Source organism: Lepisosteus platostomus, chromosome 20 (genome assembly GCF_059453375.1).
Source record: "Lepisosteus platostomus isolate fLepPlt1 chromosome 20, fLepPlt1.hap1, whole genome shotgun sequence".
Taxonomy (NCBI): Eukaryota; Metazoa; Chordata; class Actinopteri; order Semionotiformes; family Lepisosteidae; genus Lepisosteus; species Lepisosteus platostomus.
The window spans coordinates 17,450,169-17,477,661 of NC_142630.1; the positions used below are offsets into that span (position 1 = coordinate 17,450,169).

General features: G+C 47.1%; 2 protein-coding genes and 2 long non-coding RNA genes across 4 annotated transcripts; 3 read left to right on the forward strand and 1 right to left on the reverse strand.

The window, feature by feature from the left end:
• Positions 1–1,929: 1,929 nt before the first annotated feature.
• dus2 (dihydrouridine synthase 2) lies at positions 1,930–23,209 on the reverse strand. The gene is made up of 17 exons (XM_088614386.1): positions 23,015–23,209; positions 22,840–22,938; positions 22,105–22,248; positions 18,358–18,403; positions 17,622–17,713; positions 15,183–15,226; positions 14,541–14,601; positions 12,868–12,915; positions 9,240–9,305; positions 7,339–7,409; positions 6,961–7,047; positions 4,797–4,965; positions 4,419–4,540; positions 3,335–3,478; positions 2,977–3,064; positions 2,612–2,685; positions 1,930–2,392 (listed from the first exon to the last, which is right to left on the reverse strand). Exons 3-17 carry the CDS (start codon positions 22,243–22,245, stop codon positions 2,188–2,190), a joined length of 1,458 nt encoding a protein of 485 aa, XP_088470512.1. The 5' UTR covers positions 22,246–22,248; positions 22,840–22,938; positions 23,015–23,209; the 3' UTR covers positions 1,930–2,187.
• LOC148644693 (uncharacterized) lies at positions 14,546–16,158 on the forward strand. Its single transcript, XR_015928754.1, has 3 exons — positions 14,546–14,673; positions 14,973–15,998; positions 16,073–16,158. It is a non-coding gene; the product is annotated as an uncharacterized LOC148644693 (long non-coding RNA).
• LOC148644694 (uncharacterized) lies at positions 16,238–18,697 on the forward strand. Its single transcript, XR_015928755.1, has 2 exons — positions 16,238–16,518; positions 18,265–18,697. It is a non-coding gene; the product is annotated as an uncharacterized LOC148644694 (long non-coding RNA).
• ddx28 (DEAD (Asp-Glu-Ala-Asp) box polypeptide 28) lies at positions 23,208–25,431 on the forward strand. The gene has a single exon (XM_088614385.1). It carries the CDS (start codon positions 23,513–23,515, stop codon positions 25,232–25,234), a length of 1,722 nt encoding a protein of 573 aa, XP_088470511.1. The 5' UTR covers positions 23,208–23,512; the 3' UTR covers positions 25,235–25,431.
• The last annotated feature ends 2,062 nt before the right edge of the window (positions 25,432–27,493 follow it).

Here is a 27,493-nt window from a genome sequence, read left to right on the forward strand (position 1 = left end):
ACTCTACACTACTGCACTAAAGTTAGATGTGGGGTGAGTAGTGTGCTGCAGACACACAGACCAAGGAGGAAGATATTGAACAAAAAACCAAATGTCTGAACTCCCAAATTACAACAGAACGCTTCCTTGACCTCACTACAGATTAAGACTATCATAAACGCCCACCAGAACGGAGCTGTGAAGGTTAAGAGCTGCGGCCACCTGCAGTTCGACATATTCAGAACTGTAAGGGAGGGTTAGTACTGAGAGGAGGTCCAGTCTCCTTGCTTGTCTGCTATTAATGTTTGGATTGGAGAACCTCTTCCAGTCCTCATAAAAGGCGCCAGACTGAAATGGCGACTAGGACGTTAGATCCTGAAATACCTGCAAAACTCCATGCATGACGAAATGCCACCTATTTTCAATCCTAAATACACATCCTTCTTCATTCTCCGTATCTGTCCAGAGGTCGGTTTCACTCAGTGGCTCAGCAGGACTGGTATTTGCAGGCATTCAGGATCTTGAGTATGCCGTTAGCGGGGACAGACATTGTAAACTCATACAGGAAATATATTATTCAATTCACTGACTGGGATCACGTATGGTCAGCTAGGGAAACTGTAGTTATACCAGTTAAACTGGTGATGTGAATATATTAAAGACACTAAATGTTCCATCCAGTTAGATGAAATCACTTTATTAGCCATATACAATTTATTGTATTAGGAATTTGTCTTTTTTCACATACCCCAATTTGCTCTCTATGAGACACACAGACAGGGAGAGAAGCTTGGGGTCAGAGCGCAGGGTCAGCCATTTATACGGCGCCCCTGGAGCAGTTGGGGTTAAGGTCCTTGCTCAGGGGCCCAACGGAGTAGGTTTCCTCTGCCAGCCGCGGGATACCTTCCAGCCACAGGCGCAAATTCCTAACCACAGGTCTGGCGTCATTTTCTCAGAGAGAGAAGCTGCTGCCCTACCTGCGATGCCAAGAACTCAATACAACCTTCCTTTATGAGCGGACTGAAGCGCTAGGTTTGGTCCACAGCGCCACCCCGTGGTAGAGATACGATTTGAAAAATTAGCTGGGGATCGGAAATTTTCTAAAAGTATGTATCTTGACCGTTCTTTTTGGATATGTGATGCTAATCTCATCTAGTAGTATCTGAAATTAAGTATAATTACAAGGAGTTCTATCTGGTACCAGGTTACAATATCTAAGCAGCTCTTTAAGATGTATAATAATTACGAGATGGGTATTTTCTATGCAGATCACCATACCTTTCTAAAACAACTGAAATTGATTATATGTACATCTTTGTCAAAAACATACCTTAGAAAAGAAGGCTATGTAAATCTGCACTTACACCACTGCTAAGAAGCTATGAAAAAAGTGTGACAAATAAGGAATTTGTTTTGTATCAGACCGAAAATCAAACCTATGTTTAGATGCTCTTGCGTGCCACTGTTCAGAGTTACACCGTAATAAAACTAAAAGAATCTTAAAGAAGCCTGGATAGTAACACTTTTTAAAATTTTCCGGAAGCCAACCCACTCACAAATAACTAGACTAAAACTTCAAAAGGATGGCCTGTATGATTGTATGAGAAAGATGATTGATGAGATCTGAATCTCTTCCTTCTCTTCCACTATTTTATTGGCAGAAGAATAAAAGATGAGCATCTCTGGCAGAGATCACTTGCACCAAAATTTGATGGCTCTGCCAGAGTGGTCCAGCTATTGATTTAAATAAGGTATAAAAAAATAAACGGTCTTGAAGATGCAGCTCAGAAACCCGCTGTTACAGCTACTAAAGAAAAGTCTTCTCTGAGGCAAGTCACTAAACCCATCACTGTCCTCAGCCTTGTCACCTTGGTCTTGCCATTAGCTGCATCACTGCCACCATTACTGTCATGCCTTATCGATTTCTTTAAGCAACAGCACTCATCAGTGTAAAATAAAGAGTCTTTATTAAATAGGAAAGTTTAGCTGTTTGTGACCATTAAGATGCCAAATCAGTCTCCAGGCAGAGAAGCTGCTAAGGTCCCCTGGTGAGGGAGGGAGACAGATCTGTCCTGCCCTTGCTCCAGGGGACTTTAAAAACAGAGATAAAAAAATAAAATCAGCCAGGCAGCCGTGTGTGGACAGGCCCCTCGGCCCGATGCCCTGAGCGACTGAAGCAGGAGAAGTGCCCCCTACAGGCCGGTGGCTTCACCTCTCCCGCGGCAGGCTGGGCTGCTGCTTCTCGCTGGCGGGGACAGCGGGCTCCTCGGCGACATCACTTCCTGCCGGGTCCTCCCGCCTCCTCTTGTTGACCAGGCCGCTGTCGGCCTCGCCCAGCCGGCCCTCCGGCAGGCCCAGGCTGCGAAGACTCACGATGGCAGCTGCCTGCTCCGCCAGCTTCTTGGACTTGTCCCTGGAGAGGGGGGGCAGTGTTAGGCAGCGTTAGGGTCAGGCTGACCAGCTGCAGCTTGAAAAAGGGGCAGGTTAAAAAGAGCAGGAAAGGAGAGGAGCACAAGAAGGGAAAAGAAGCATATCTCTCACAGTAATGAGAAGCTTAATGTCTAGAGAGTGGAGTGTCCAGAAAAGTGCTGTAGAAGTGTAAGAAATTATTATTAGCTTCCTGCACACTAACCACACAGTAGATCTGTACTTCCTGCCAGCCGCCGTCACAGTGGAGCAGAAGAACCTGTCCAGAGGTCTCTGAACCTGCAGGAAGAGAGCCTGGTTACTCACACACTGGACCACACTGGCCCAGGTCACACCCCGGATAAAGTCACACACACTGGACAACATGCAGGACCATGCTGGACCACACTGGCCCAGGTCAAAAACACTGGACAAAGAACACACTCGCCTTCCTCTGCTGTGTCTGGAGTAACAGTCCTGAACACAAGGCCACTTAATTCTGTCTGCTGCTACTCTGGAGCCACAAGAGTGTATTTTTAACTACTGATTTGCTATCAGTTTCCCCAGCAAGAAATTAAAATGTGGTCTCACCGTCTCATACACAGGCTGGGGCAGCTTCTCCTTTCGACTCCACTCCAGCAGGAACATCTTGGGTGTGATCTGAGGAGGGTATTCTCTCCTGGAATATGAGCACAAGGGGACCTCAGTCTTCCAGAAAGCTATAGAACAAGGGACTGTTGCCCACCACTGCACTTCAGTGAAAAAACAAGTGAACACACCTTCTCTGCACTTATCTACTTATCCACTAGGTGGCAGCCTCTGGCCAGTTCCAGGTCTGCTGAGATCACGACACACCAAATGAGATGCTCCTCAGCAGAGAGGACTTTCTGCAGATCAATTTAGGAACAGAATTTCTTTAATTCACACACAGTATGAAAAAAAATCAAACCTGTCAAACTTCACTGGCATTTTGATGACGTCGGAGTCCTCGGAAAGATCCTCTGTGTTGAGGTTCTTGGCTGGGACAGTGGACTGTCGGTGCTGAAGTCTATCTTCTGTCTCCTTCCAGAAGTCCTGCAGCCCAAACACCTCGCTGTGGCCAGACGGGACCCGAGGGTAAGACAAAGGAATTCAGTCATCAGGACAGCTGTCTCTGCCGAAGCCGCCCTGACGTTGCTCTCGCTCACCACAGGCGCTTGGCGGAATGAATTACTTAGCTGGTTCAGGTTTCCATAACGCTACTTCACCAGTGTGGAAAGCCAAAAACAGCTGGGGCTAAAAGTAAAGCCTTTGACTGTGAGAGAGTGTTTGGCGGGACTTCTGCTTTTTTAAAAGCTCAGAAAGTATCACCGCCCTTTGTGCCGTGGGGGTGTATTCAGTCCTGAGCCAGTGCCGGCTCGCACTGACAGACCGAGCCTCAGCTCCACCAGATGCAGCACAGACACACACACAGCTCTCATCCCAGCTGGAGCGTTAGTGATACTTCCCTTCTCTCAGGCAGACCCAGATTGGACCGCTGACACATACTCATTGAATCAGCTCTCCAAACATCAACACTGTTAGCTCCCTTCAATGCCTACAGGGGGAAGATAAGAGCTGAAGGCTCAATCAGCAGGGTTTGATGTGCTTTTCCAAGGTCTCGTGTTCATCTCCCCTCTGCACAAGTCTACAGGCCAGCAGTCTGGATTGCTTTACAACAGCTGGTTGCAAACAGCAGAGGGAAGCATTTAGCATTTGAGACACTCTCACCAAAACACCGCTGGGAGGGCAGTGGTAACCAAAAGGTTATACAGGAGTGAAGGCTATTCAGCCCACTGACTTTATTTTACAGTATTATTTAAAAGTCTGTTTCTTCTTAGGGTGGATAAGATTCCCAAAGATGCAATCTAATGGTTTGATGGACCCTATGGTCTCCTCTTGTTTGTGATCTTAGGTCCTTAAATAAGAAAAATATGAAAAAAGACCATAAGACCTTCTGAACAGTGCAGCAGTGCCACAGGACAGGAGGCCCGGGCTGGCACAGGTGTACCCACCAAATATCTGCGGTTGTCTGGGCGGCATGCAGCTGCTTCCCCAGTGGAGACTCCAGTTTCTCCCTCAACATCTGGCACAGGCAGTACTTGGTGTTGGAGGCATGGTTGTCGTAGCGTACCGCCTGCAGACACACCCAACGCAGCTCAGCACTGTCGCCACACAGGACACAACCTGGCCACTTGCTAAGCAACAAAGAAACTTTCTCCTTGGTAAAAGGAGAGCTTGACATCTGAGCACAGTGCTGTCTGCTCACAAAATATTTCGCAGCTAAGTGTTAGAAACTATGCAATATCACTTTCTACATATCACAAATCCTAAAGAGAAAAAGACAAAGTACCAGGCCACCCAAGTAACTGGCGCAGCCTAGGAGGACTCACATATCGGAGGTACTGCGTCATGACCTCCTCCAGGGGCAGGCTGCCCTCCCTGCGGAAGACAGAGGGGTTCCACATGGCCGCACGTGCCAGCATGATCGAGGACGCCCCCGTGGCTGCCTGGAACGCTGCGATGTCTGCATGCACTCGGACATGATCCAGGGAGCCGCCACTGCAGACACACATACACATCCAGCTGCGCTCACGGTATTGCAGAACACCAGTGAATCACATCCGGCTGCGCTCACGGTCACGCAGAACACCAGTGAATCACATCCGGCTGCGCTCACGGTCACGCACACCAGTGAATCACATCCGGCTGCGCTCACGGTCACGCACACCAGTGAATCACATCCGGCTGCGCTCACGGTCACGCACACCAGTGAATCACATCCGGCTGCGCTCACGGTCACGCACACCAGTGAATCACATCCGGCTGCGCTCACGGTCACGCACACCAGTGAATCACATCCGGCTGCGCTCACGGTCACGCACACCAGTGAATCACATCCGGCTGCACTCACGGTCACGCACACCAGTGAATCACATCCGGCTGCGCTCACGGTCACGTACACCAGTGAATCACATCCGTCTGCGCTCACGGTCACGCAGAACACCAGTGAATCACATCCGTCTGTGCTCACGGTCACGCAGAACACCAGTGAATCACATCCGTCTGCGCTCACGGTCACGCAGAACACCAGTGAATCACATCCGTCTGCGCTCACGGTCACGCACACCAGTGAATCACATCCGGCTGCGCTCACGGTCACGCACACCAGTGAATCACATCCGGCTGCGCTCACGGTCACACGTGACACCACTGAATCACATCTGGCTGCGCTCACGGTCACTCACACCAGTGAATCACATCCGGCTGCGGTCACGGTCACACATGACACCACTGAATCACATCCGGCTGCGCACATGGTCACACGTGACACCACTGAATCACATCCGTCTGCGCTCACGGTCACGCACACCAGTGAATCACATCCGGCTGCGCTCACGGTCACGCACACCAGTGAATCACATCCGGCTGCGCTCACGGTCACGCACACCAGTGAATCACATCCGGCTGCGCTCACGGTCACGCACACCAGTGAATCACATCCGGCTGCGCTCACGGTCACGCACACCAGTGAATCACATCCGGCTGCGCTCACGGTCACACGTGACACCACTGAATCACATCCGGCTGCGCTCACGGTCACGCACACCAGTGAATCACATCCGGCTGCGCTCACGGTCACACATGACACCAGTGAATCACATCCGGCTGCGCACATGGTCACACGTGACACCACTGAATCACATCCGTCTGCGCTCACGGTCACGCACACCAGTGAATCACATCCGGCTGCGCTCACGGTCACGCACACCAGTGAATCACATCCGGCTGCGCTCACGGTCACGCACACCAGTGAATCACATCCGACTGCGCTCACGGTCACGCACACCAGTGAATCACATCCGGCTGCGCTCACGGTCACGCACACCAGTGAATCACATCAGGCTGCGCTCACGGTCACACGTGACACCACTGAATCACATCCGGCTGCGCTCACGGTCACGCACACCAGTGAATCACATCCGGCTGCGCTCACGGTCACGCACACCAGTGAATCACATCCGGCTGCGCTCACGGTCACGCACACCAGTGAATCACATCCGGCTGCGCTCACGGTCACACGTGACACCACTGAATCACATCCGGCTGCGCACATGGTCACTCACACCAATGAATCACATCCAGCTGCGCTCACGGTCACACATGACACCAGTGAATCACATCCGGCTGCGCGAACTTTCACACATGACACCAGTGAATCACAGCCAGCTGCGCGAACTTTCACACATGACACCAGTGAATCACAGCCAGCTGCGCAAACTTTCACACATGACACCAGTGAATCACAGCCAGCTGCGCTCACGCTCATACATGACACATGACACCAGTGAATCACAGCCCAATGTGCTCACACTCTCCTACGAACCACAGCCAGCTGCGCTTATCAGTGAATCTCTCAAATAAGAAGTCAGTTTTGGATAATAAGTGCCAGCTAACAAAATAAGTGTCACCAATAAAATTAGAAGGATCCTGACATGTTTCTATTACATGAGCTCATCCAGACACTCGTGGGCTGTGTCCCTGCCCAGGACTTACTTGGCAATGACAGGAATGGACAGCGCCTTGGTCACAGCCTCGATGACGTCACAGTGCACAGGGTGCTGGGGTCGCTCCTCTTTCTTCCTGAGAGGAAAAGGAGCTGTGATGAAAAGCAGGACCCCTCTTTCCCCATCCCTCCCCTACGCAATGCCCAAATTGGCAGGCAGACAGGGAGGGGGAGGACACTGCAGCTCTTCAGCACACCTGCAAAACACTGACTGCAGCACTGGTCCCATGTGGGGACACAATTTACCCAAGATGAAAAGGGACCAGAGGCCCAGTACAGGCTTAAAATATGGGTCTACTATATCGGAAATGGGACAGATGGTCCTCTATCAAAGCAGCCACAGGCCATATGGCAGCAGTGCCAGGTACCTGCCATGGACAGCGATGGCCGCCACACCAGTCTTCTCGATCCGCTGAGCCAGGCTCACTGTGTCTTCCAGCTGAGAGGCAGAAAACAGCCGGTCAGTCAGCCGCCCACTACCTGCTGCCCAGCCTGTCTGTCACCCGCACAACAGCAAGGGTGTGAAACTGCCCCACAGCACACCAATCAACCCCTAAAAGGGAAATTCAATTTGATTAATCTGTGCCATGCACAGCCTTGACTGCTCACTTGAACAGCTTGAATGACTTATACTAGCAGACTCTAAATCCCCAGCAATAAGAGTGGTGTCATGTTGTTGTACAATCTGTTTCCTAACTAAAGTGTTTAGGCTAAAAAAATACTACTTAAATTTACCTAGTTATTTTACAATAAATTTAAAAATTCCCAAAATTACACAGTAAAAACAATTCCCAGCTTATTCATAAAGCCAAGAAATTCACAGAAACAAAAGGCAAAATGCCATGCAGGATGGAACTATTTCAAATTGAAGAGCAAATTGATTTCTCTGATGATCATTCTCTCGTCCAACAGAATGACTGAGTGTCAACAAAAGAAGAGGAATGTGATGGGATTTTCAGCTTTGTTAATGTGTAAACTGTTATCATTGTCGCCTTCTCCAATTGACATGTTCATCTTTAAAGCTCCGCAAGGAAAATAAACTGATTCATTAAAATGAAGCCCAGCCTGAAGGGAATCATCAGTCTCTGGTATCAGCCTGTCTCAGTGTCTGCTGTGCTGGGAGACTCCTCGAGCTGAAGAGGCCCCGTCAGGCCACAGAGAACTCCAGGTCGGTCAGTCCAAAACACAGCACTCTGGAGAAGATGTTGCTGAGCTCAGAAAGGCTGACCATGCCAGGAGGCAACCATGTTAAAGAAAACTGGGGATTCTAAGCTATGTATGAAAGAGAACACTTCTTCACCCATTTTTAAATCTCAGCATCTATTTTCTTTAATTAGAAGCTTTAATTAACGGAGAACACTTCCCCAAAGACAATCATTAGTCACAGACTGAAGATTCTATCGCTTAGAAGAGAAGAGGGGGTCCCACATTGCATGTTTTCTGGATCACACAGAAATGAAAGCAGTTCTTACTCCTGCAGCCCAAGCTGCACACACAGCAGAACAGCTCTGCTCAACTACACAGTGAATCAGTCTGCTGCCGTAGGTTTCAGGCATGGCTGCCAGATTTTAATTATTTGTCTCCCCTGACTAACACCCTGGTAAGCAGCAACTCTTTTGGAAGCCAGAAATGCACACAGACAAATCCATTTAGAAGCAATTAAAGGAGGAAAACAGGATGAAATAAGGTAGCAGATTTAGAAATGCTTCACTAACACTAACCAACAGAGTGAGAGCTGGAAGCCTGGGAGAAGACTTGGGCCCATAGACCCAGCACAGAGATCTGTCCCCCCACAGCCTGACCCGTAGACCCAGCACAGAGATCTGCTGCCCTCCACTGCCTGACCCGTAAACCCAGCACAAAAATCTGTCCCCCCACAGCCTGGCCTGTAGACCCAGCACAGAGATCTGTTCCCCCACATCCTGGCCCGTAGACCCAGCGCAGAGATCTGCTGCCCTCCACAGCCTGACCCGTAGACCTAGCACAGAGATCTGTCCCCCCACAGATCCAGCACAGAGATTTGTCCCCCTACAGATACCCAGCAGAGAGATCTGTCCCCCCACAACCTGGCCCGTAGACCCAGCACAGAGATCTGCCCCTCCACAGCTTAACCCGTAGACCCAGCAGAGAGATCTGTCCCCCTACAGCCTGACCCATAGACCCTACACAGAGATTTGTCCCCCCACAGAGACCCAGCAGAGAGATCTACCCCCCCCACAGCCTGGCCTGGGTGGCTGATTCCCAGCAGAGTTGACATGTGGCAACTTACCGAAGGCAGGATGCGAATTTTGCAGGTGACAGGTTTTGAAACGCCTTTGACAAGGGAGCGCAGAATCTGGAAGAAGAACAAGAGAGAAAGGTACTGAATGGTTCCTTCAGTATTCAGCTCCCCCTGCAGTCTGAGGAGAGAGCAGAATGACATCATCTGCCCCGAGGGGTCAGGGGTCACTGCCTTAAAGCAGGGGGAACAAACACTGGACACAAACGGAAACAGATCCCTAATTTCCGAATAACATCAACCTCTCCTCCTCCGCCTGAGGCCCCAGAGGTCAGTCAGCTGCAATGCATTGAGATGGTGTTGCTGTAAATAAGGTGGGTAGCCACATCAGCAAGCGTAGGCTGCAAAGGAACAGGTAATAGGTTTATTCCATGGTGAAAAGAGAAGAAAGAAAACACAACATTTCGGCCACGGAGCCTTCTTAAGGAGTGAGCCTCACAGCACCCTCCTCCAACCGTACTGGGGCAGAGGGCCACTTTGTCCTCTGGAATATTTACTTTCAATGTAGAAGTACTGTGTTCTTCCTGCAGTAGTAAGTCAACAAGAGCAGCTAGCCTGAACCCATTCCTGTGACACAGCTACTATGCAGGTGGCAATGCCAGCTCTGGGAGTCTGAGTGACCAGGTTCATACGAGGCGCTCTGGTCACCAGACAGATGCAGGTTAAGATGAAGATATCTGAGGAGCCTTTATACAGACCCAGAATTCACAGCCCTTAGGAACAAAAACAAGCATTGGCACATTTTACTCCTTGAGAAACTGAAACATTCAAACTGCATTCCAGAGGAAAAGGAACTATTTGCATAAAACTTGCCTGCAGCCAAACAAATGAACTTCTGAAGGTTGGATGCTGCACATTGGTGGTGGTGGAGGGGAGTCCCCATTACCATTACCATTGAGTGGAGTGTCCAGAAAAGCGCTATGTAAGTGTAAGCAATTATTATATTATAACTGTACAACTAAACGGCCTTCACCAGAACAAAGAGCAGAAGGCAAAACCCTTTGCTCCCTGTTTCACTACGTCCAGCAGCTTTGTTGATATGATAATGGTCCCTGCAGCAGCTTTCATTTATGGATGCCTCTGACAACAGCCTGTCCATAAGATAAAGGCTAGGTAAATAGGTGTGATGGCTTTGTTGATGTAGATGATGCCCAGACTGGCCTAACACCATTGATTTTAGATCGCTGAAGCACATGGAAGATCACCCAGAAGCAAGCGATACCTGGAACAACACTGTGCTTTGAAAACCGACTCTTAGAAAAGAATTTAATTGTAGCTGAAAGTGAGATATTGCCAGCCCGGCTAAAGAAACATCCAAAATTCACTTTGGAAGAAAGAAGAGACCTTGAAAAAACTTAGGAAGAGATGTTTTCTTTAAAAAAAATAATTTGTTAATTCAAAAAAGAATGAGTCACTTTGGCTGAATTGTGCTTTGTCAATGTAACATTAGAGGACAGTGTGATCAGATTAAGGTAATGAAACACACAAAGCTTATTTTATCTTCTCCGTGAGCAGCCCACACATGCAATGTTTTACCTCTGGAGAGAGACCATTCATCTCTCTCATATTAGTCTGTCAGCTGTGTTCACTGGGAGATCTTGTTAATCGCAGTTTCAGCTGAACACTGCTCTGTAAGTTCTGTACTTATACTTGTAAGCAAACCAGAGGACAGAACCGATAAAAAGAGAGAAGGAAATCCCAGTAGACGGTCCCAGTCCTGAAAAACACTGTAATTGACTCAGTCCGCACCCACACCCACACTGCGTGCCCCCTGAGAGCGGACCCCAGCCACTCGGCATCAGCGCTGATAGAGGTCAGGAACTGAAGGAAGACTAATTTTAAAGCCTCTTCCTCCAACCGCTTTGGCCATGACTCGTGCTGCTAAACCTGTGAGTCAGTGAGAACTGAGCACATTAGTGCCCCTTTGTCAAAGGGGGAAGTCACTACGCTGTGCTGCCTGCTATTCATAAACTCATATGTGTAAATAATCAAGTGTTCCTTCCTCCAGCTGCGCAAAATCAATTTGCTTCAGCGGCTGACGACCCAGCAAATGAAATGTGTGATTTAATAGGTTCACAAGCATCAGGCTGTGCAGCACATTTTCAAAGAGCACCTTAACAAAACATTCCGTGTTGCTGAGAGGTGCTTGAAGTGCTCTCTGCATTAAGACACAGATTGTTCAGAACACACCAGCACTACTCGTTTCGAATCAACGTGTAAACTATATCCATTTAAGTACTTGATTCAGAACTGCTAATTTACTGAATCAAGATATTTTGGAATTGCAGCGGCGATGTTTACAGCTCTGTTAAAGCTTCACGACTGGTGTGTCACAGCTGCCTCTGCAGGGCTTTAGAGTTTCCCCTGATGGCTCAGCTCTGCAGGAGTGCACAGCGCCCTCACTCACACTGAGCAGGTCTTCCTGCAGGAGAGCAGGCCCCCAAATTAGCACACAAGCTGGAAAGAACTGAAAAAAAGCACTTAGCATAACTAATTAAAAAGCCTGCAATAATTAGTGAGTAAGTGGTTAACAGCTGGAGTGGAGAGCTCTGTGATGACTGCTGCAAAGGGAGGGCAGGCCCGAGCTCCCAAAAGCTGTCATTGCTCTGGCATCAAAAGGCCATACTGCTCTCATTAGCAACAGCAGCGACAGACTCATAGCCTCACTCTCATCACATTGCTCTATACTTCACTGCCTCCCTCTCATCACACTGCCCTCTGCCTCACTGCCTCCCTCTCATCACACTGCCCTCTGCCTCACTGCCTCCCTCTCACCACACTGCCCTCTGCCTCACTGCCTCCCTCTCTCCACACTGCCCTCTGCCTCACTGCCTCCCTCTCACCACACTGCCCTCTGCCTCACTGCCTCCCTCTCTCCACACTGCCCTCTGCCTCCCTCTCTCCACACCACTCTCTGCCTCACTGCCTCCCTCTCATCACACCACTCTCTGCCTCACTGCCTCCCTCTCATCACACCACTCTCTGCCTCACTGCCTCCCTCTCATCACCCTGCTCTCTGCCTCACTGCCTCCCTCTCACTACACTGCCCTCTGCCTCACTGCCTCCCTCTCTCCACACTGCCCTCTGCCTCACAGCCTCCTTCTCACCAGACTACCTCCCTCGCGCCACACTGCTCTCTGCCTCACTGCTCATTGACTCTGAACTGATCAGAACACTTGTGTTATGGTTTAGGACAACAAACATATAAACAGGAGATGAAGGAGATCGGTCATTCAGGCCTGAGGGGGTGCAGGTGGCTGAATTAATCCTAGCCAGAAATTTCAGAAATTAGTCAGGTTTTCCTCTGTGTTTATCTTTTAAAGATGGCTTCTTCTCAGAATTAAACTCTGAAAAGATTACAAGAAGACTGGGGCCATGCCTCATTCCTGTTATTTATTGTGAAAAAGTAATGCTTCATATAACAGACTGGTCTCTTAAGCTATCCTCCCAGCCTTTGCACTCAATCATGAGGTGAAATAAAGACTGTGAGACACCAAAGCTCTCTGATCTCCCCGAGACAGAACCTCTGGGAAATGAGTGTCACTCCTGAGTGGGAGTGGGTACCGTGTGTGAGTTCAGAGTGACAGAAAATCCAGCAGGACACCTCGGAGATACTTACGGCCTCTATCTTGTCCGGGTCTGAGAGCAGCGCTGCCCCCATGCCACCCTACAAAATAAACACAATTAAAGGCATCAGCACTGAAGCACACAGCCTGAGACCTGATGCAGGCCCAGGTTAAATCACAACTCACACACTCTGTGCTTGATGGCAGCGGTTGTTCTTGCTTCGTGCTTCCTCCTAGTGGAAACCTGATTTCACGAACTAGGAATAGTGGATGAGCTGAATTCAGGTCTACAGGCCACACACCTATACATCCTACAACAGGGTCTGTCTCTCTTAGACAGGGAGCCCGGGGCGAAAACTGTCAGTAAATCTGGCTATAGTAATCATAGAGAAAGTATGCTCGCCAGCAAAATCTGCTTTTCAGCACTGAGGTTTTAAATTAAAATTGCTGACATGTGGAGGAGGCTGCAGTATAAAAAGGTCATAGGCTGCAGTTAAAGCTCTGGTCTGATGAAGAAAAGCTTCCTGGATAATTCTGAAAAAACAAGTAACTTTATAAGCTGGGTGAAATGAAAGGAAAAATGTGATTTTTATCACATCTCTGGCAATTTGCACGGAAATTGCAAAGAAAGAACATACCTCAGGTCAATTCCTACAAAACAGGTCATCTTTGTGAAAAGAGCATTAGATGAAAGCAATTTCAAAAGCTAAGAATGAGGTAAAAACCCATTAAGACCACAATCGCTTTCACAAAAAGCTCTAAAAAACACACCTATTACAGTGCAGGATTTGTTTTCATCAGGTTTTGTCCTAGAGGCCAGATTGTTCAGGATGGGGATGGAAACGAAAGCTACATGGTGGTTTAAGACAAAGAGCGACAGACCTGTATGGGCAGCAGCTGCTCACCACAATAAGGAAAAGCGGAAACATGGCAGGAAAAGAAAACCGTGTTGTAAACAGAGTCGCACAACACAGCAGATGCAGCCCGAGTGCGGCTCAGTGTCCAACAGCACACACAGAGGACAACGTGTGTTTATACAACACGCCAGTCCTTATCGTGGGAAAATTTGCTTTGTAGTTTTATTTCTCCCTTGCTTTGTGTTCAACTAATCAAATATTGGCAGAGTTAATAAAAGAGCACACAGATGCCATTTTCAATGCTGAACACGGTTTCAAGCTTAAACTGGAGTAACAAAAGAAATCACAAAGGTGAAACAAATAAGGTGAAGCAGGAAAAAAATAAATTTGAAAAATAAAAGAGACAAATCAGCTTATCCACTGTAAATAACTGCAAAAAAGTGAAGACAAGGAGAGGGAGAGAGCAGGCAAACAGGGAAGAGGGCACCCTGCTGGACTCTCTCTGCAGTCATTTTCCACTGGGCCACAGACATCCTTTATCCAACCTGCCAACAGGCCCACAACTCAGGAACAACAAGCTTCAGACTGCTCTGGCTGCTGGAGCCCGTCGGTGTCAGTACCGACCAGTGCGCTGGGGGCAGAGCCCCTGTCGGTGCCAGTACCGACCAGTGCGCTGGGGGCAGAGCCCCTGTCGGTGCCAGTACCGACCAGTGCGCTGGGGGCAGAGCCCCTGTCGGTGCCAGTAGTGACCAGTGCTCTGAGGGCAGAGCCCCCGTCAGTACCGACCAGTGCGCTGGGGGCAGAGCCCTAGCTGGGGAATCTGATCTCCGTGACAGCTGGCCAGCTGAACAGTGTGTCCCGTCTCTCACCTTTGTAGAGTACTCCTTCGGACAGCCCATGTTCACGTCGATTCCAGCTACGTCATTCTCGCTTTCAAGAAGAAAAACACAGAGAGAGGAACGAGTCATTGGCCACACCCATGGAAGAGGAGAGTTCAAAGAGGTGAATTGGGTAAAATACTCTTCAGAAGTTAGAAAAGCTGAGAAATTTACAGCAATTTACTCCCTGACTTGAATAAGAACAACTTAATCCAGCTCCTTATCTGGCATCTGGTTGATTACCACTGGTATTACTGTGGAGCACTTTATTCATTTTTCTTTTATGTGGCCTTTCCAAAATATCATGGTATACCGACTAACGTCCGTATGCACAACCGGTTTAGGAATGCAGCTCCAAACCAACCTTTTTTATTTAACTAATTAATTGGACAGCATTAACTCTTTCCATGTTTTAAATTACAGCACACAGAGGCAAGAGCTACGTAGCTCACAAGTCCTTAAAAACCCCTCCACTGCCGAACTCCAGTTCGACCAGAGGCCTAAGGCTCGTGTGGAACCCGAGTAAAGTCAGTGAGATGACGAGGAGTTGGCAGGCCAGAGGACTGGATCGAGAGTCCAGCTGCGAGGTGTGGGGGTACGGGGGGCTGCAGAGGACGACGATCGAGGACTCACACAAGCTGGGCCACTCGCAGAGCTCTCTGTGGGTCAGCTGTGCCCTGAAAGACAGACAGACAGCACACAGGGCTGGAAAAGAGCAGCACAGGACTCCCCCTCCGCTCCACAGCCAGCCCTGCTCCTAGCTCTGCCTCTGACTGAAGTATCCTCCTGGTTTCCACTGCCTGCACACAGCTGCTGCAGTCCAACGCGGACCACTCTGTCTGGTTCCTGGACTTTACAGCACAGGTGATTAAGGGTGACCTATGAAAAGGAATGCGGCGGTGCACTCCAGGACTACAAAACCCTGCTCTGAACTGACATTTCTTAAAATGAGGGTCGCAACCTAAAAACAGGTCAACATTTCCAATGGATTGCCAAATTAGAATTAAAAAATGAATTCAGGACACCATCATGAAGATCTACTTCAACATCCTGCAAGTGAACAACATTGTCGGGAGAGACCAGTTCATCGTCTGGCTTCTAGGACTTTGAGATCTGTGCTCGTGCTTTGCCTGTCAGACCAGCAATTTTAAAGGGGAACTGCAACGCTATTTTTATTTTTTCCAGGTTATAAAGAATCAGCATTGGTGAGTGCATTCCAATCCACTGTGAAATTAAAATGTACATAATAATGTAAAACCTCCAATTAACATCACAAAATAGATGATTTAGTGCTGAATTGGGAATTTTTAAGATTTTGCAATACACTCAATTATTATTTAAAAATACATATTTTTTTAATATAAGGTTTAATAACTGGTCTAAAATTGGGAATATAATTCCCCTTTAAGTACAATTTTGAATTTAGCTAAAATTTAGATTAAAACAGAAGTATAATACATAAAATGAACATTGTGCTTGAATAAATGTACAGAATTAATAAAAACATGCAATCTGATTGGCAGACCACAAATATAAATTATAGAAATATGCACTGTAAAAACACTTAATCAAAATCACTTTTTAAAGTTAACCCTTTATCCAAACAGACTGTCACGAGTAAATTACATGGTGTCTAGGTACTGTTCAGAATTTAAAATAATTCTACATGTCCGATAGTATATGTGGCATCAAATATGAACTGCAACTCGATGCACTGAGAAACATTTCTGTTTTTGCATTCATTTGATCAATTTCACAGTTTTACACAGTAATCTTGCACTGTTTTTTTATTAAGCTTGTAAAAGGTACATGTATGCTTTAGTTACACATTTTTGTTTCATCCACCCTGAACACGACAGTTCAGAAAGTGGTTCTTCTTTCTCCTCTCCCTGGACCTGCAGCGAACCAGTGAGAGGGGCATCACTCTGGAGCACCATGCTGCTGGCGCCTGCGTCACCACGGCAACAAGGTGATGCCAGCAAGTCAGCTCTAATTTAAGAGAAAATACTGGCAGAGATGGGGGGGGGGGGGGGGGTTTGCTTACCAGAAGAAGCAAACAGCAGAAAGCATTTATCAATCATTTATAAATAATAAAAGACTCAGCTTGCCTTAGTTTGGGCACCTTGAGCTGCCGAAGATAGAGCAATGGAGCTCAGTGAGGTCTGGAACAATCCAGTCCCATCTGAAGGACTTTGTTTACAAATGTTTATTGTGTGAACGTTGCCCAGCAGTGCATTAGCAGAGAGCTGACACAGTGAGCACAAACACAGTTAGCCAGCAGCCATATCACCCTGCAACTCACAACTGGCAACCCACTGAAGCTAAGCAGGTGTGAGCCTGGTCAGTACCTGGATGGGAGACCTCCTGGGAAAGACTAAGGTTGCTGCTGGAAGAGGTGTTAGTGGGGCCAGCAGGGGGCGCTCACCCTGTGGTCCATGTGGGTCCTAATGCCCCAGTATAGTGATGGGGACACTATACTGTAAACAGGCGCCGTCCTTCGGATGAGACGTAAAACCGAGGTCCTGACTCTCTGTGGTCATTAAAAATCCCAGGGCGCTTCTCGAAAAGAGTAGGGGTGTACCCCGGTGTCCTGGCCAAATTTCCAATTGGCCCTTACTAATCATGGCCTCCTAATAATCCCCCTCTATGAATTGGCTACATTACTCTGCTCTCCTCCCCACTGATAGCTGATGTGTGGTGAGCGTTCTGGCGCACTATGGCTGCCGTCGCATCATCCAGGTGGATGCTGCACATTGGTGGTGGTGGAGGGGAGTCCCCATTACCTGTAAAGCGCTTTGAGTGGAGTGTCCAGAAAAGCGCTATATAAGTGTAAGCAATTATTATTAATTATTATAATTAAACAGTCTTGCTCCAGCGGGGTCAGCAGGGAAATGCAGGCAAAGCCTTGCTTTATTAAGAGGTCAGCGTTTAAAGAATTTCAGCTGCGTCTATTCAGACGCTGAATGCCTAAAAATGCTTTTCCTTTCCTACATTTTAAGAAATGCATAATTGATTGGCTGATTAATTGACTGGCTGATTGGCTGACTGTCCCAAAGCTGGATTTGCCCTTACCATCTGGAAAACCACATGCTCTTTTTCCCGCTGGCAGGTCCTGAAGACCACCTTCTCATCTGGAGCCACAAAGTCCACTGTCTCCAACACTTCTGTGTGGGCAAGAGAGCAGGCAGACAGGAGGGTCAGCTCCTGCACCAGGCTTGGCCTCTGCTGAACCCCCACAGCCACTGTCAGGCCAGGGCTGACCGCAAGGCTTGCAAGTGCTCAGCCCCACACCCTTGTAGCCACTGTCAGGCCAGGAGCTCACTGGCATGCAGGGAGTTGACCACCAGGCTCTGTGAGGGCTCAGCCCCACACCCAAGCACTGTCAGGCCAGGGCTGACCACCAGGCTGGGAGCTGACTTCTAGTTCACTGCTCAGCAAGCTGTACAAACCTGTGCTCTTACAGAACTATTCAGGTTGATACCTGACACAGGATAATGTCATGATGCTAGTTTAAAGTCTATCGAAAAGCTAAAGTTTTATTTTGTTTAGAGATTGAACTGGCACTTCTGAAAAGGGTAAAGAGCTGATTTGGGTTCTCAGACCCATATGGTAACAACAGCCCATATTTTCTTTCCTTCTGAGTGTCGCATTGTGTTGAAACCGGGTTTGTTAAAAGAGGGCCTTTTGTAACTGGAATGTTTTCAAACATTTTCAGGAGTGATGGAGGCATGCAGTTTTTCAGATCTGGGACAAGTCAGCTGCTTCCCAACACTGAGATGTACTCTGTTCTGACAAAAGGGATACGCACCGTTCTCCACCCTGCGGCACTGCAGCATTTTGATATCAATCAGCTCCTGTTGAGGGGAAAGAAAAACTGCTGATCAGCTGACAACACCACCCAACAAAGATTGCTCAGAGACTGCCACTACCCCCTCTACTGTGCTGAGCTACACTTTCCGGGGGACGCCCTGCACCGATGAGCACACCTGAAGGGAGCCTTCACCTCCTCATCTAGCTCCACTAGAAAAACAGAGGAGATAAGACATGGGCCTTGATTCCTTATAGTCATCTATGTAAACCAAATCAATCTGTACCATGAATGTCCACAGACCTACACCAAAATAAAAACCCAACAGCTTTGACTGACAGCCCTGCACTCTCACAGCCTCTGTGTGCTTGGCTCTGCTCCCTTTGCTGTGTGTGATCATCTGCAGATGGATAGTCAGTCTACGTAGCAAATAGAAAACAACTATATCCAGAACAGCCGAGAAAAGGAACAATTTAAAAACAAACAAAAAATGTATGCTGTTGTGACTTTATCTGGCACCCCAAATTCCTACCGAAAAAGCACTACTAACCCTGCAGAACACTTCTACCACTCAGCGACAGACACCCTCCCCCACCTTCACTTCCAACCATGCTTCAGATGCATCTCGCTCAGTCCTGATGTTGAAATGTTATCAGCTCAAGCAGAATCTCTGATCGCTGTGGCCCCGGAACCTTTTTTTTCAGCGCTCTTTCCCTGCAAGCTGGCGGCTCTCTCAGGATAATATACCCACTCCTCACAATGCCACCACTCTTTCAACAGCAATTAGTGATCCTAACAATCACAGTCACAGGGTAATGGATTCAGTTCTACTGAGTTCATTAAATAGGGAGGAAAACATTAAGAGAAAAGCACTAATGGTGTCTTAATGCCGTCTTAACAATAAAGCTGCCAGTCTCTCTCCAAACGCCCTCAGAAAACATGAGAGGTAAAGATCTTTAGCTTTCAGGATAAAAAAAAACCTGCAGCAACAAAACAATTGTCTTTCTTCTTATTTCAAGTCTGCACATCTAAAAATAGGCTAAGGACGTTACATGTCAAATCATCAACAAATGTTATGAAAATGTCACCCTGCCTTCTTGCACCTTCAGATTTGGAAATCGCTGCAAAGACTATTATTTGAATGGTCAATCCCAAAGGAGCTCCTAATACTTGTGTTCCAGTTATGGGAAAACACGCACAGCTCTTTTAAGAGCAAATAATTAAAACACATGTGACACAGCCAACAAAAACCACAGATATTTATCATAAAATGTAAAATCCGCATTAACAGAATTGTAAACCATACTTTTCATGGTTAAACACAGGATCAGTGTGTGTCTTTGCTTTGCACTGTTAGATATAGAAGAACAAATGAGAGGAGGGCTTTTGGCTCATCTAATTTTTTGGTAGTTTGTAGCTTATTGATCCAATTGATCAAGCCGTTTCTTGTAAGAAGCCAGGGTATCACCTTAAGACAACATAGCTGGTAGCTCGTGCCCCCTGCTCTAAGTTTTAAACGGACTTCCATGTGGTTTTCACTTCCAGTGTTCTCAGATCCCTTGAGGATTCTGAATAGTTGTCTCTCGGTGTAGGACATCCCCCAAAGCTCTGGTTGCTCTTCTCTAGACTGAGTGCAGAGCACAAATATCTTTTCTACAATGTCATGATCAAACTTTTACACAACACACAAAATTTGGCCTTACTAGTGCATTATACTATTATAACTTTACAACTCTTTCCATGTTATTATTTGCTTACCCACACAGTCTAGAAGATGTAAATGATGTATCAACATAAACATCAACATCATTTTCATAAGTAACCTATTTTATTCAGGTGTTTGTCCAGGTTGGATTTTTATCTAAATCTTCTTGAATTTCATTTATAGCTTCTACAATGCTTGATACTTTTCTAATTTGGTATAATTTGCAAACAGAACTACTTCACAGACTATCATGATCATAGATATAAATTCAGAAAAGCAGTGGTTCTCGAACAGATCCCTGAGGTACTCCACTAACTACATCATCTCAAGTTCGTTAATGCCTCAATGTGAGAAAGAAAAACAGCTGTGGCCCAAGTAATACCACAGTCATCACACTGCTCTAACTCTAAATACAAGTACAATGTTTTCAGATAGAAAAAGGGTTTTCTGAGAGGCAGAACACATTTTTTTCTAGTTTGGGTAAAGTACGTAGCAATTTTTTTCATAGCATTGTTTCAAGGTGAAAGTATAACTTTTGCTAGACTGTTTACTGTCTGACTTTGGTTGTACTTTAAATATTCCTGATTATAAAAGAGTTAAACAGTAAAATTATTCAGAATCAACAGTGAAACATAAACAAGAGAACACAGATGTAAACCACAGTGAAATTCAATTAAAAACTACTTATAGAAGGCACATTTTTACACAGAGGGTTGCAGGAGTCTGGCACAAGCTACCCATTCATGCTATTCCTTTCAGGAAACTTTCAAGTGAATTTCATCTTTTTATCAGTAAACAAGACAAGAGCAAGACAAGCCATATGGCCTCCTCTTGCTTACAACCTTTCTTCTGTTCTTGTGACTGTCCTTTGTGGTAGCAGAGCTGGTGTGAAGCACCCGAAGAAGGCTCCATAACCAAAACGTCATGTTTCTTTCCTTTGCTTTTCAGCAGGGAATAAACCTTTACTTGTTCCTTTACAGCCTACGCATGCTGACACAACTACCTACTTGTACTACTTCATCCACAGTAGCTACACCTGAGATACACATTAGCTATTCGTCCTTCTCCAGCCTAATAAATGGAGAAGCATTGCTTGACCAACTTTTACTCTGTATTGATGCTATTGTGTCTTTGTGATAAAGGGAAGAGATGGATTTATCGTTTAAATCTCCCAAAATATTCTCAAGGACAGCAATTTGCAAGAGATAGTATAGCTGCAAGGTCACTGTCGAGCAGTGTTATAATTGCTGTGGTACTGGAGTACACAGATAAGACTCTGGCAATACGGAGAGAGGTTTTCATCTTTTGTCTCCTCTCTCTCCAGTGCAGGGTGACACTCTGACACACTGAGTCATCACCAGCCGATGTAAACCTCTTATGGCTCTGGATCAGCCTCACTGTGAACAGGAGAGAGGGAAAGAGGCAATTGTCTCTTTGAACTAAAGTCATGGATGGCTCTTCAAAAACATGAAAGAGCAGCCTACTTGATTCAAGTCATTTGCTGCCCTGTGACATCACTTCGCAATGACAGTCAGACACAGTCTCCAACTTCCAAGCAATAATTTTCAATTATATAAAAGCACCATCTTGGCTTACATCATTAAGTGCTATGCAAGAAACTTTTTAAATAAAGATTTTGTGTTTGCCGAAAACTTTTGTAATATTTGAAGACAATACAATAAGGTCAAAAAAAGTCAGGAGTTGTTTTTTTTCCCCAACTAAATATACAGTAGTATTTTGTATTATCAGCTGCAGAGTATTTAGCTTTATACATGTACATATCCTCTACTACTCTGCTTTAGAAAACAGGACATATTTGCACATTTACCCCGATAATGCAAGACTGCAACCAGAGCATAAAAACTATTCCATCTTGTGCGTCAAAAAAAGTTCAGTTATCCTGATTTCCCTTTTTGCAACATCAGAACCATTTAAATGAATGCCTGCATACACATTGGCCCTCATGGCTTTTACCAACTTACCCCATAATAACAATCTTGGTGCCATCCTTAGAAGATGGATGTTAACATAAACCCCCTCACCTCACAGTAGACAATATCTGCACCATAGTCCAGGGCCAGCAGGCGCATGGGCAGGGTGCCCACGCGCACCATGGGAGCCAGCACAAGCTTGTTCCGGAAGCAGAGTCTCCCCACGGTCGGCTGCATCCCGACTACTTTCATTATCTGCAAGAGGGACAAGGATGTCAACCAGCTGTCCGAACTGTTTATCAAGATGCTTCTGAGAACTCACTTCCTAACCAATTCCACTGGACGACGGTCTTGAGTCTGACTCGAGACCTCCTTCTACAGGGCTGTGAAGAAGTCAGATGCATTTTCAGTTTTAGCAGAAAAAAAGTAGCAAATACTGAGAAAGAGTTATTAGTACTAAAGCCTGATTAGCTACAGCACACATCATATAACGTTTAAAGACATCCATCTGAATCAGGGAGCACCCTGGGATTAACAACACAACAGCAGCACTACTCCCTTTCACATCAAGGCACGAAAAACCCTTTTTTCTCTTTCACTCTTAAGAATCCAAGTGCATCTCCAGCTTCAAGTCAAAGGAAATGACACCTCTTCCTCAGACTTGTTCTCTTCAGAATGTTAATATTAGTTACTGAAAGAAAGGGAAGCAATGTTTGTGTTCAATACTAGGAGGTGAAGACCACTATTTCTCACTTACATGACTTGTTACACTACAGATTTTTTACTATGTAGTTTTCTACTTCTATCAAAGCAACCACATAAGAAAGTAGGGGTTTAATGTTTTACCTTATCAAAGAAATTCTCCTCAGTCCTGCTTCGCTTTCACGCAGCTCCCTTCGAGGTACAGTGCAGGGCTGAGCTGGTCACGCTGTCTGCCTGCCCATGCTGTAGTTCAGAGCGGAAGGGTTATAATGTGATCCGAGTTTAGAAAATTAGTAGTAAAGCCAGTTAAACACAATACCTCGGTTTGTACTAAGTTAAGCACACGAATCCTGGTTTCAGGTACACCTCAATGAGGAAGACTAAGGGGACAAAATAATAGTCAGAATATCAGTGTTTCCATGATGTGGCTACTACCCGACAATTAACCAGCTGTAGGAACATGAGGGATAGTGATGTCATCCTTCCTGTGCGACACATTCTTGTATACGTCATCATGCCGCGTCGGAGTGCTACGGACGGTACAGTTAAGTACACGTGTGGACAGTTCTGAGTTGATTTTCTAAAGGAAAATCGTGATTTTTATCCGAAGTGGTAGTGTATTATGGTTACCTGCTAAGTGATGCGACATTTTATATGAAGTTCTAAAGGACTGTTTATGAAAAACCTAGTATAGTGCTGATCACCTTAGTGACAACTAGTTATTGTTACTTTTGAAGTCATCTGCTGTGGGAGATTAATATGTAGTGCTGGGATAATTGTTTATTTTCACAACAAATCTATTCTGTCTCAGTTCAAAATGTACTGTTTCGGGGTGACTCGCGTCACCTTGTCTGCCGTGACGCTTAAGACAGCTAAAGAGTTATGTTCAGCGGCGAATTACATGAGAGGCTCTCGGAGCCCCAGCTGGGTCATGCCCTGTTCTGTCCTCCCGAGCCGAGGCAAGTCGAAGATTGCACACAGCGGCACGGAGCAGACAGTAATCCGGGTTCCTCGCTGGATGCAAGAACGCATCGACAGCGTCGAGAAGGTGAAAAGCAAACAGTTCCGGAAGGTAATTACGGCCCGACCCGGCAAGATGCTGGTAGTCAGCAGACGTCCTCAGTTCAGCCAGCCCTCCAGCCACACCCTGGGCAAGTTTGAGACGCCTCTCCTTGCTTCCAGAGGCTGGAAACACAAGAAGTCATTCGGGGACTATTTTACCATAAACAACACCCAGGACGCACCGCCGTTCATCATGGAGGACCAGAAGGGGGAGAAAGAGGAAGGCAAGAGTAAAGTAACCTTTAAGTCTTTACACCTGTGCACAGAGTTAGTAGAAACACTTCAGGCTATGGGTATCGTTAATCCCACCACTGTGCAGCTGGAGACCATTCCCAAATTACTGCGCGGCCACCACGTTCTCTGTGCTGCCGAAACAGGGAGTGGAAAAACACTGACCTATTTACTGCCCGTAATCCAGAAGCTGATCAGTGCTGCTCGGGAGGGTGAACCGGGAGCCCAGACTCGGTGTGTGGTGCTAGTGCCGTCCAGGGAACTGGCTGAGCAGGTGAAAGGGGTGGCCCAGTCCCTGTGCAGCCCCCTGGGGCTGGCTGTGAGAGCAGTGGGCGGGGGCAGAGGTGTTGGCAGCATTAAACGGGTCTTCTCCTGCGGCCCGCCGGATCTTCTGGTCGCCACCCCAGGGGCCCTGTACAAGGCCCTCCGCAGGCGCTGCGTGGACCTGAGCGAGCTCAGCTACTTGGTCATGGATGAGGCAGACACCTTGTTCGACGAGAGCTTCGCGGGGATGGTGGAGAACATTCTGCTGCAGACGCAGGTGGCGTCAAGCCCCCTGGAGACCACGGGCCTGGACCGCGGGACCCAGCTGGTGATGATCGGGGCCACATTCCCGGGGGGCGTTGGCGAGCTTCTCGGCCAAGTCACTGACCTCGGGAGCGTTGTCACCGTTAAGAGCCGAGGTCTGCACTGCCTGATGCCACACGTCAAGCAGACCTTCACGAAGGTGCGGGGCGCCGACAAGCTGCTGGAGCTGCTGCAGGCCGTCAGCGCTGTGGCCGCAGAGCAGGAGGGGTCGGGGGTGTTGGTGTTCTGTAACAGCGCCGCCACAGTGAACTGGCTGGGCTACGAGCTGGAGGAGCAGGGCATGAAGCACCTGAGGCTGCAGGGACAGATGCCAGCGGCCAGGAGGGCTGGTATTTTCAGAATGTTTCAGAAAGGCCAGGTGGACGTCCTGGTCTGCACTGACATTGCGTCCAGGGGCCTGGACACCCAGAGGGTGAAGCTGGTGGTCAACTACGACTGTCCTCCCACGCTCACCGATTACCTGCACAGGGCGGGGCGCGTGGGGCGCGCGGGCAGCGGGGCCGGGGGCGTGGTGCTCAGCTTTGTCACGCACCCCTGGGACGTGGAGCTGGTCCAGAAGATTGAGACAGCCACACGGAGGAGAAGGAGCCTGCCAGGGATGGAGTCTGCCATTCACAAACCTCTGCCTAGTGCGGCAGCCGATAGTGAACTTCAATAAAACTCGTCCTTCATTATTTAATGAAATGTCATGCTGTTGAAACCTCTGGGTAAATACGTGACTTTTTTGTGTAAAAAATGCTTTCTTTGCCTGTGTTGATAATTAACATCTGCACTTATTTTTATATTTTAAATGTGATCTCAAATTAAAATGATTGTGCAGTCTAAAAGGAATTATTAAACCTCCAAAGTGAAGAATGCCCAGTTCATTGATTGCTACTTATTGTTTTCCTAAGGAATATTAAGTATTCTTTTGGCTTTCTTTCAGCAGGTAAATCTTTAATTATTACAGTTAATAATTTACTTTAACTCTTCTCTTTCACTTTCACCCAAGAAGTAAGCATATTGAAAGGTTAATGGAGTATTTTATCACACGATTTGGCTTAAAAGGGAACTGCGGTCCCAATTTCTCAGACCGGTTCTTAAATCTCAGTAACAAAATAATTTCATTGACAGTTTAGAAAAAATTACAAATTTCATATTAAGCACAACAAAGCACAACACGCCAGCAGCCATTATCACCCTGCAACTCACAACTGGCAACCCACTGAAGCTAAGCAGGTGTGAGCCTGGTCAGTACCTGGATGAGAGACCTCCTGGGAAAAACTAAGGTTGCTGCTGGAAGAGGTGTTAGTGGGGCCAGCAGAGGGTGCTCACCCTGCAGTCCATGTGGGTCCTAATGCCCCAGTATAGTGACGGGGACACTATACTGTAAACAGGTGCCGTCCTTCGAATGAGATGTAAAACCGAGGTCCTGACTCTCTGTGGTCGTTAAAAATCCCAGGGTGTTTCTCGAAAAGAGTAGGGGTGGATGCTGCACATTGGTGGTGGTGGAGGGGATCCCCATTACCTGTAAAGCACTTTGAGTGGAGTGTCCAGAAAAGTGCTATGTAAGTGTAAGCAATTATTAATTGCTTCATTAGCTCTCAAACAATTGTGCATTTTGTTCGTTATTTTTATGTTTTATGTCACGTTATTTACTCACAACACTGAAGCTTACATCTCCTACGACCGGAAAACATTACTGGACATCAGAAACAACTGCAGGGATTTCTCCTTCAGTTCGCTCGACCTGGACTACATCAGCTCGTCCATCCTCTACACCGCGGAGCCGCCTGACCATGACCGCCGGTAGAGGAGACGGCGCACGCGGTGCAAGCGCAAACAGAAACGCCATAAGAGAGCCGGGCTGCAAATTAGACTAAAAGAACCACCTTTACCCAGTCTGTTCCTTGCTAACATACGGTCCCTAGACAACAAACTGGACGAAATAAAACTCAGGCTCACTACTCGCCAGGAAATAAAAGACTGCTGGACTCTTGTGTTTACGGAAACATGGCTTCACAACAGCATTCCGGACTCCGCCATTTAGCTGGACGCATTTTAACTCTTCGCTCGGACAGAACAGCCGCCTCTGGTAAAAATAAAGGAGGATGCCTGTGTATATTATATAGTGCTTTTCTGGACACTCCACTCAAAGAGCTTTACAGGTAATGGGGATCCCCTCCACCACCACCAGTGTGCAGCCCCACCTGGATGATGCGACGGCAGCCAGAGTGTGCCTGAACACTCCCCACACATCAGCTATAGTATCAGTGGGGAGGAGAGCAATGTAATGAAATCAGTTCATAGATGGGGATTATTAGGAGGCCATGATTGGTAAAGGCCAATGGGAAATTTGGCCAGGACACCGGGGTTACACCCCTACTCTTTTCGAGAAACGCCCTGGGATCTTTAATGACCACGGAGTCAGGACCTCGGGTTAACGTCTCATCCGAAGGATGGCGCCTGTTTGTTATGGAAGCAGTCAAAACGCTATCCAAAGCTATTGGTAAACAAGAATCAGCACACCCTGATGGTGTTTTTATTATTGCAGGTGAAATCTAAAATCAGTTGTGCCTAATACAACTGAGCAGTACTGTACCTCACCCTCCTCTTGGACAATCTGACCACATCTCTCTGTTCCTACTCACAGCCTACAGACGACTTCTCAAACTCACCAAGGCATCAGTTATAATTGTAAAAACATGGACCAAAGAGGAAGAATCAATGCTTCAGGACTGTTTTGAGTGCACAGACTGGAGTGTGTTCAAAGATGCAGCCTCCCACAGATCCCACACCAATATCGAAATGTATATTTTTCTCTTTTTGCGTATTTGCAGTTTTTGACAATTTTGCACTGGCACCATACTGTTACTGTTTACTCTGTTATTGTTATTGTATTACTGTCTATTGTCTTGTCTGCTGTTCTATTTATATA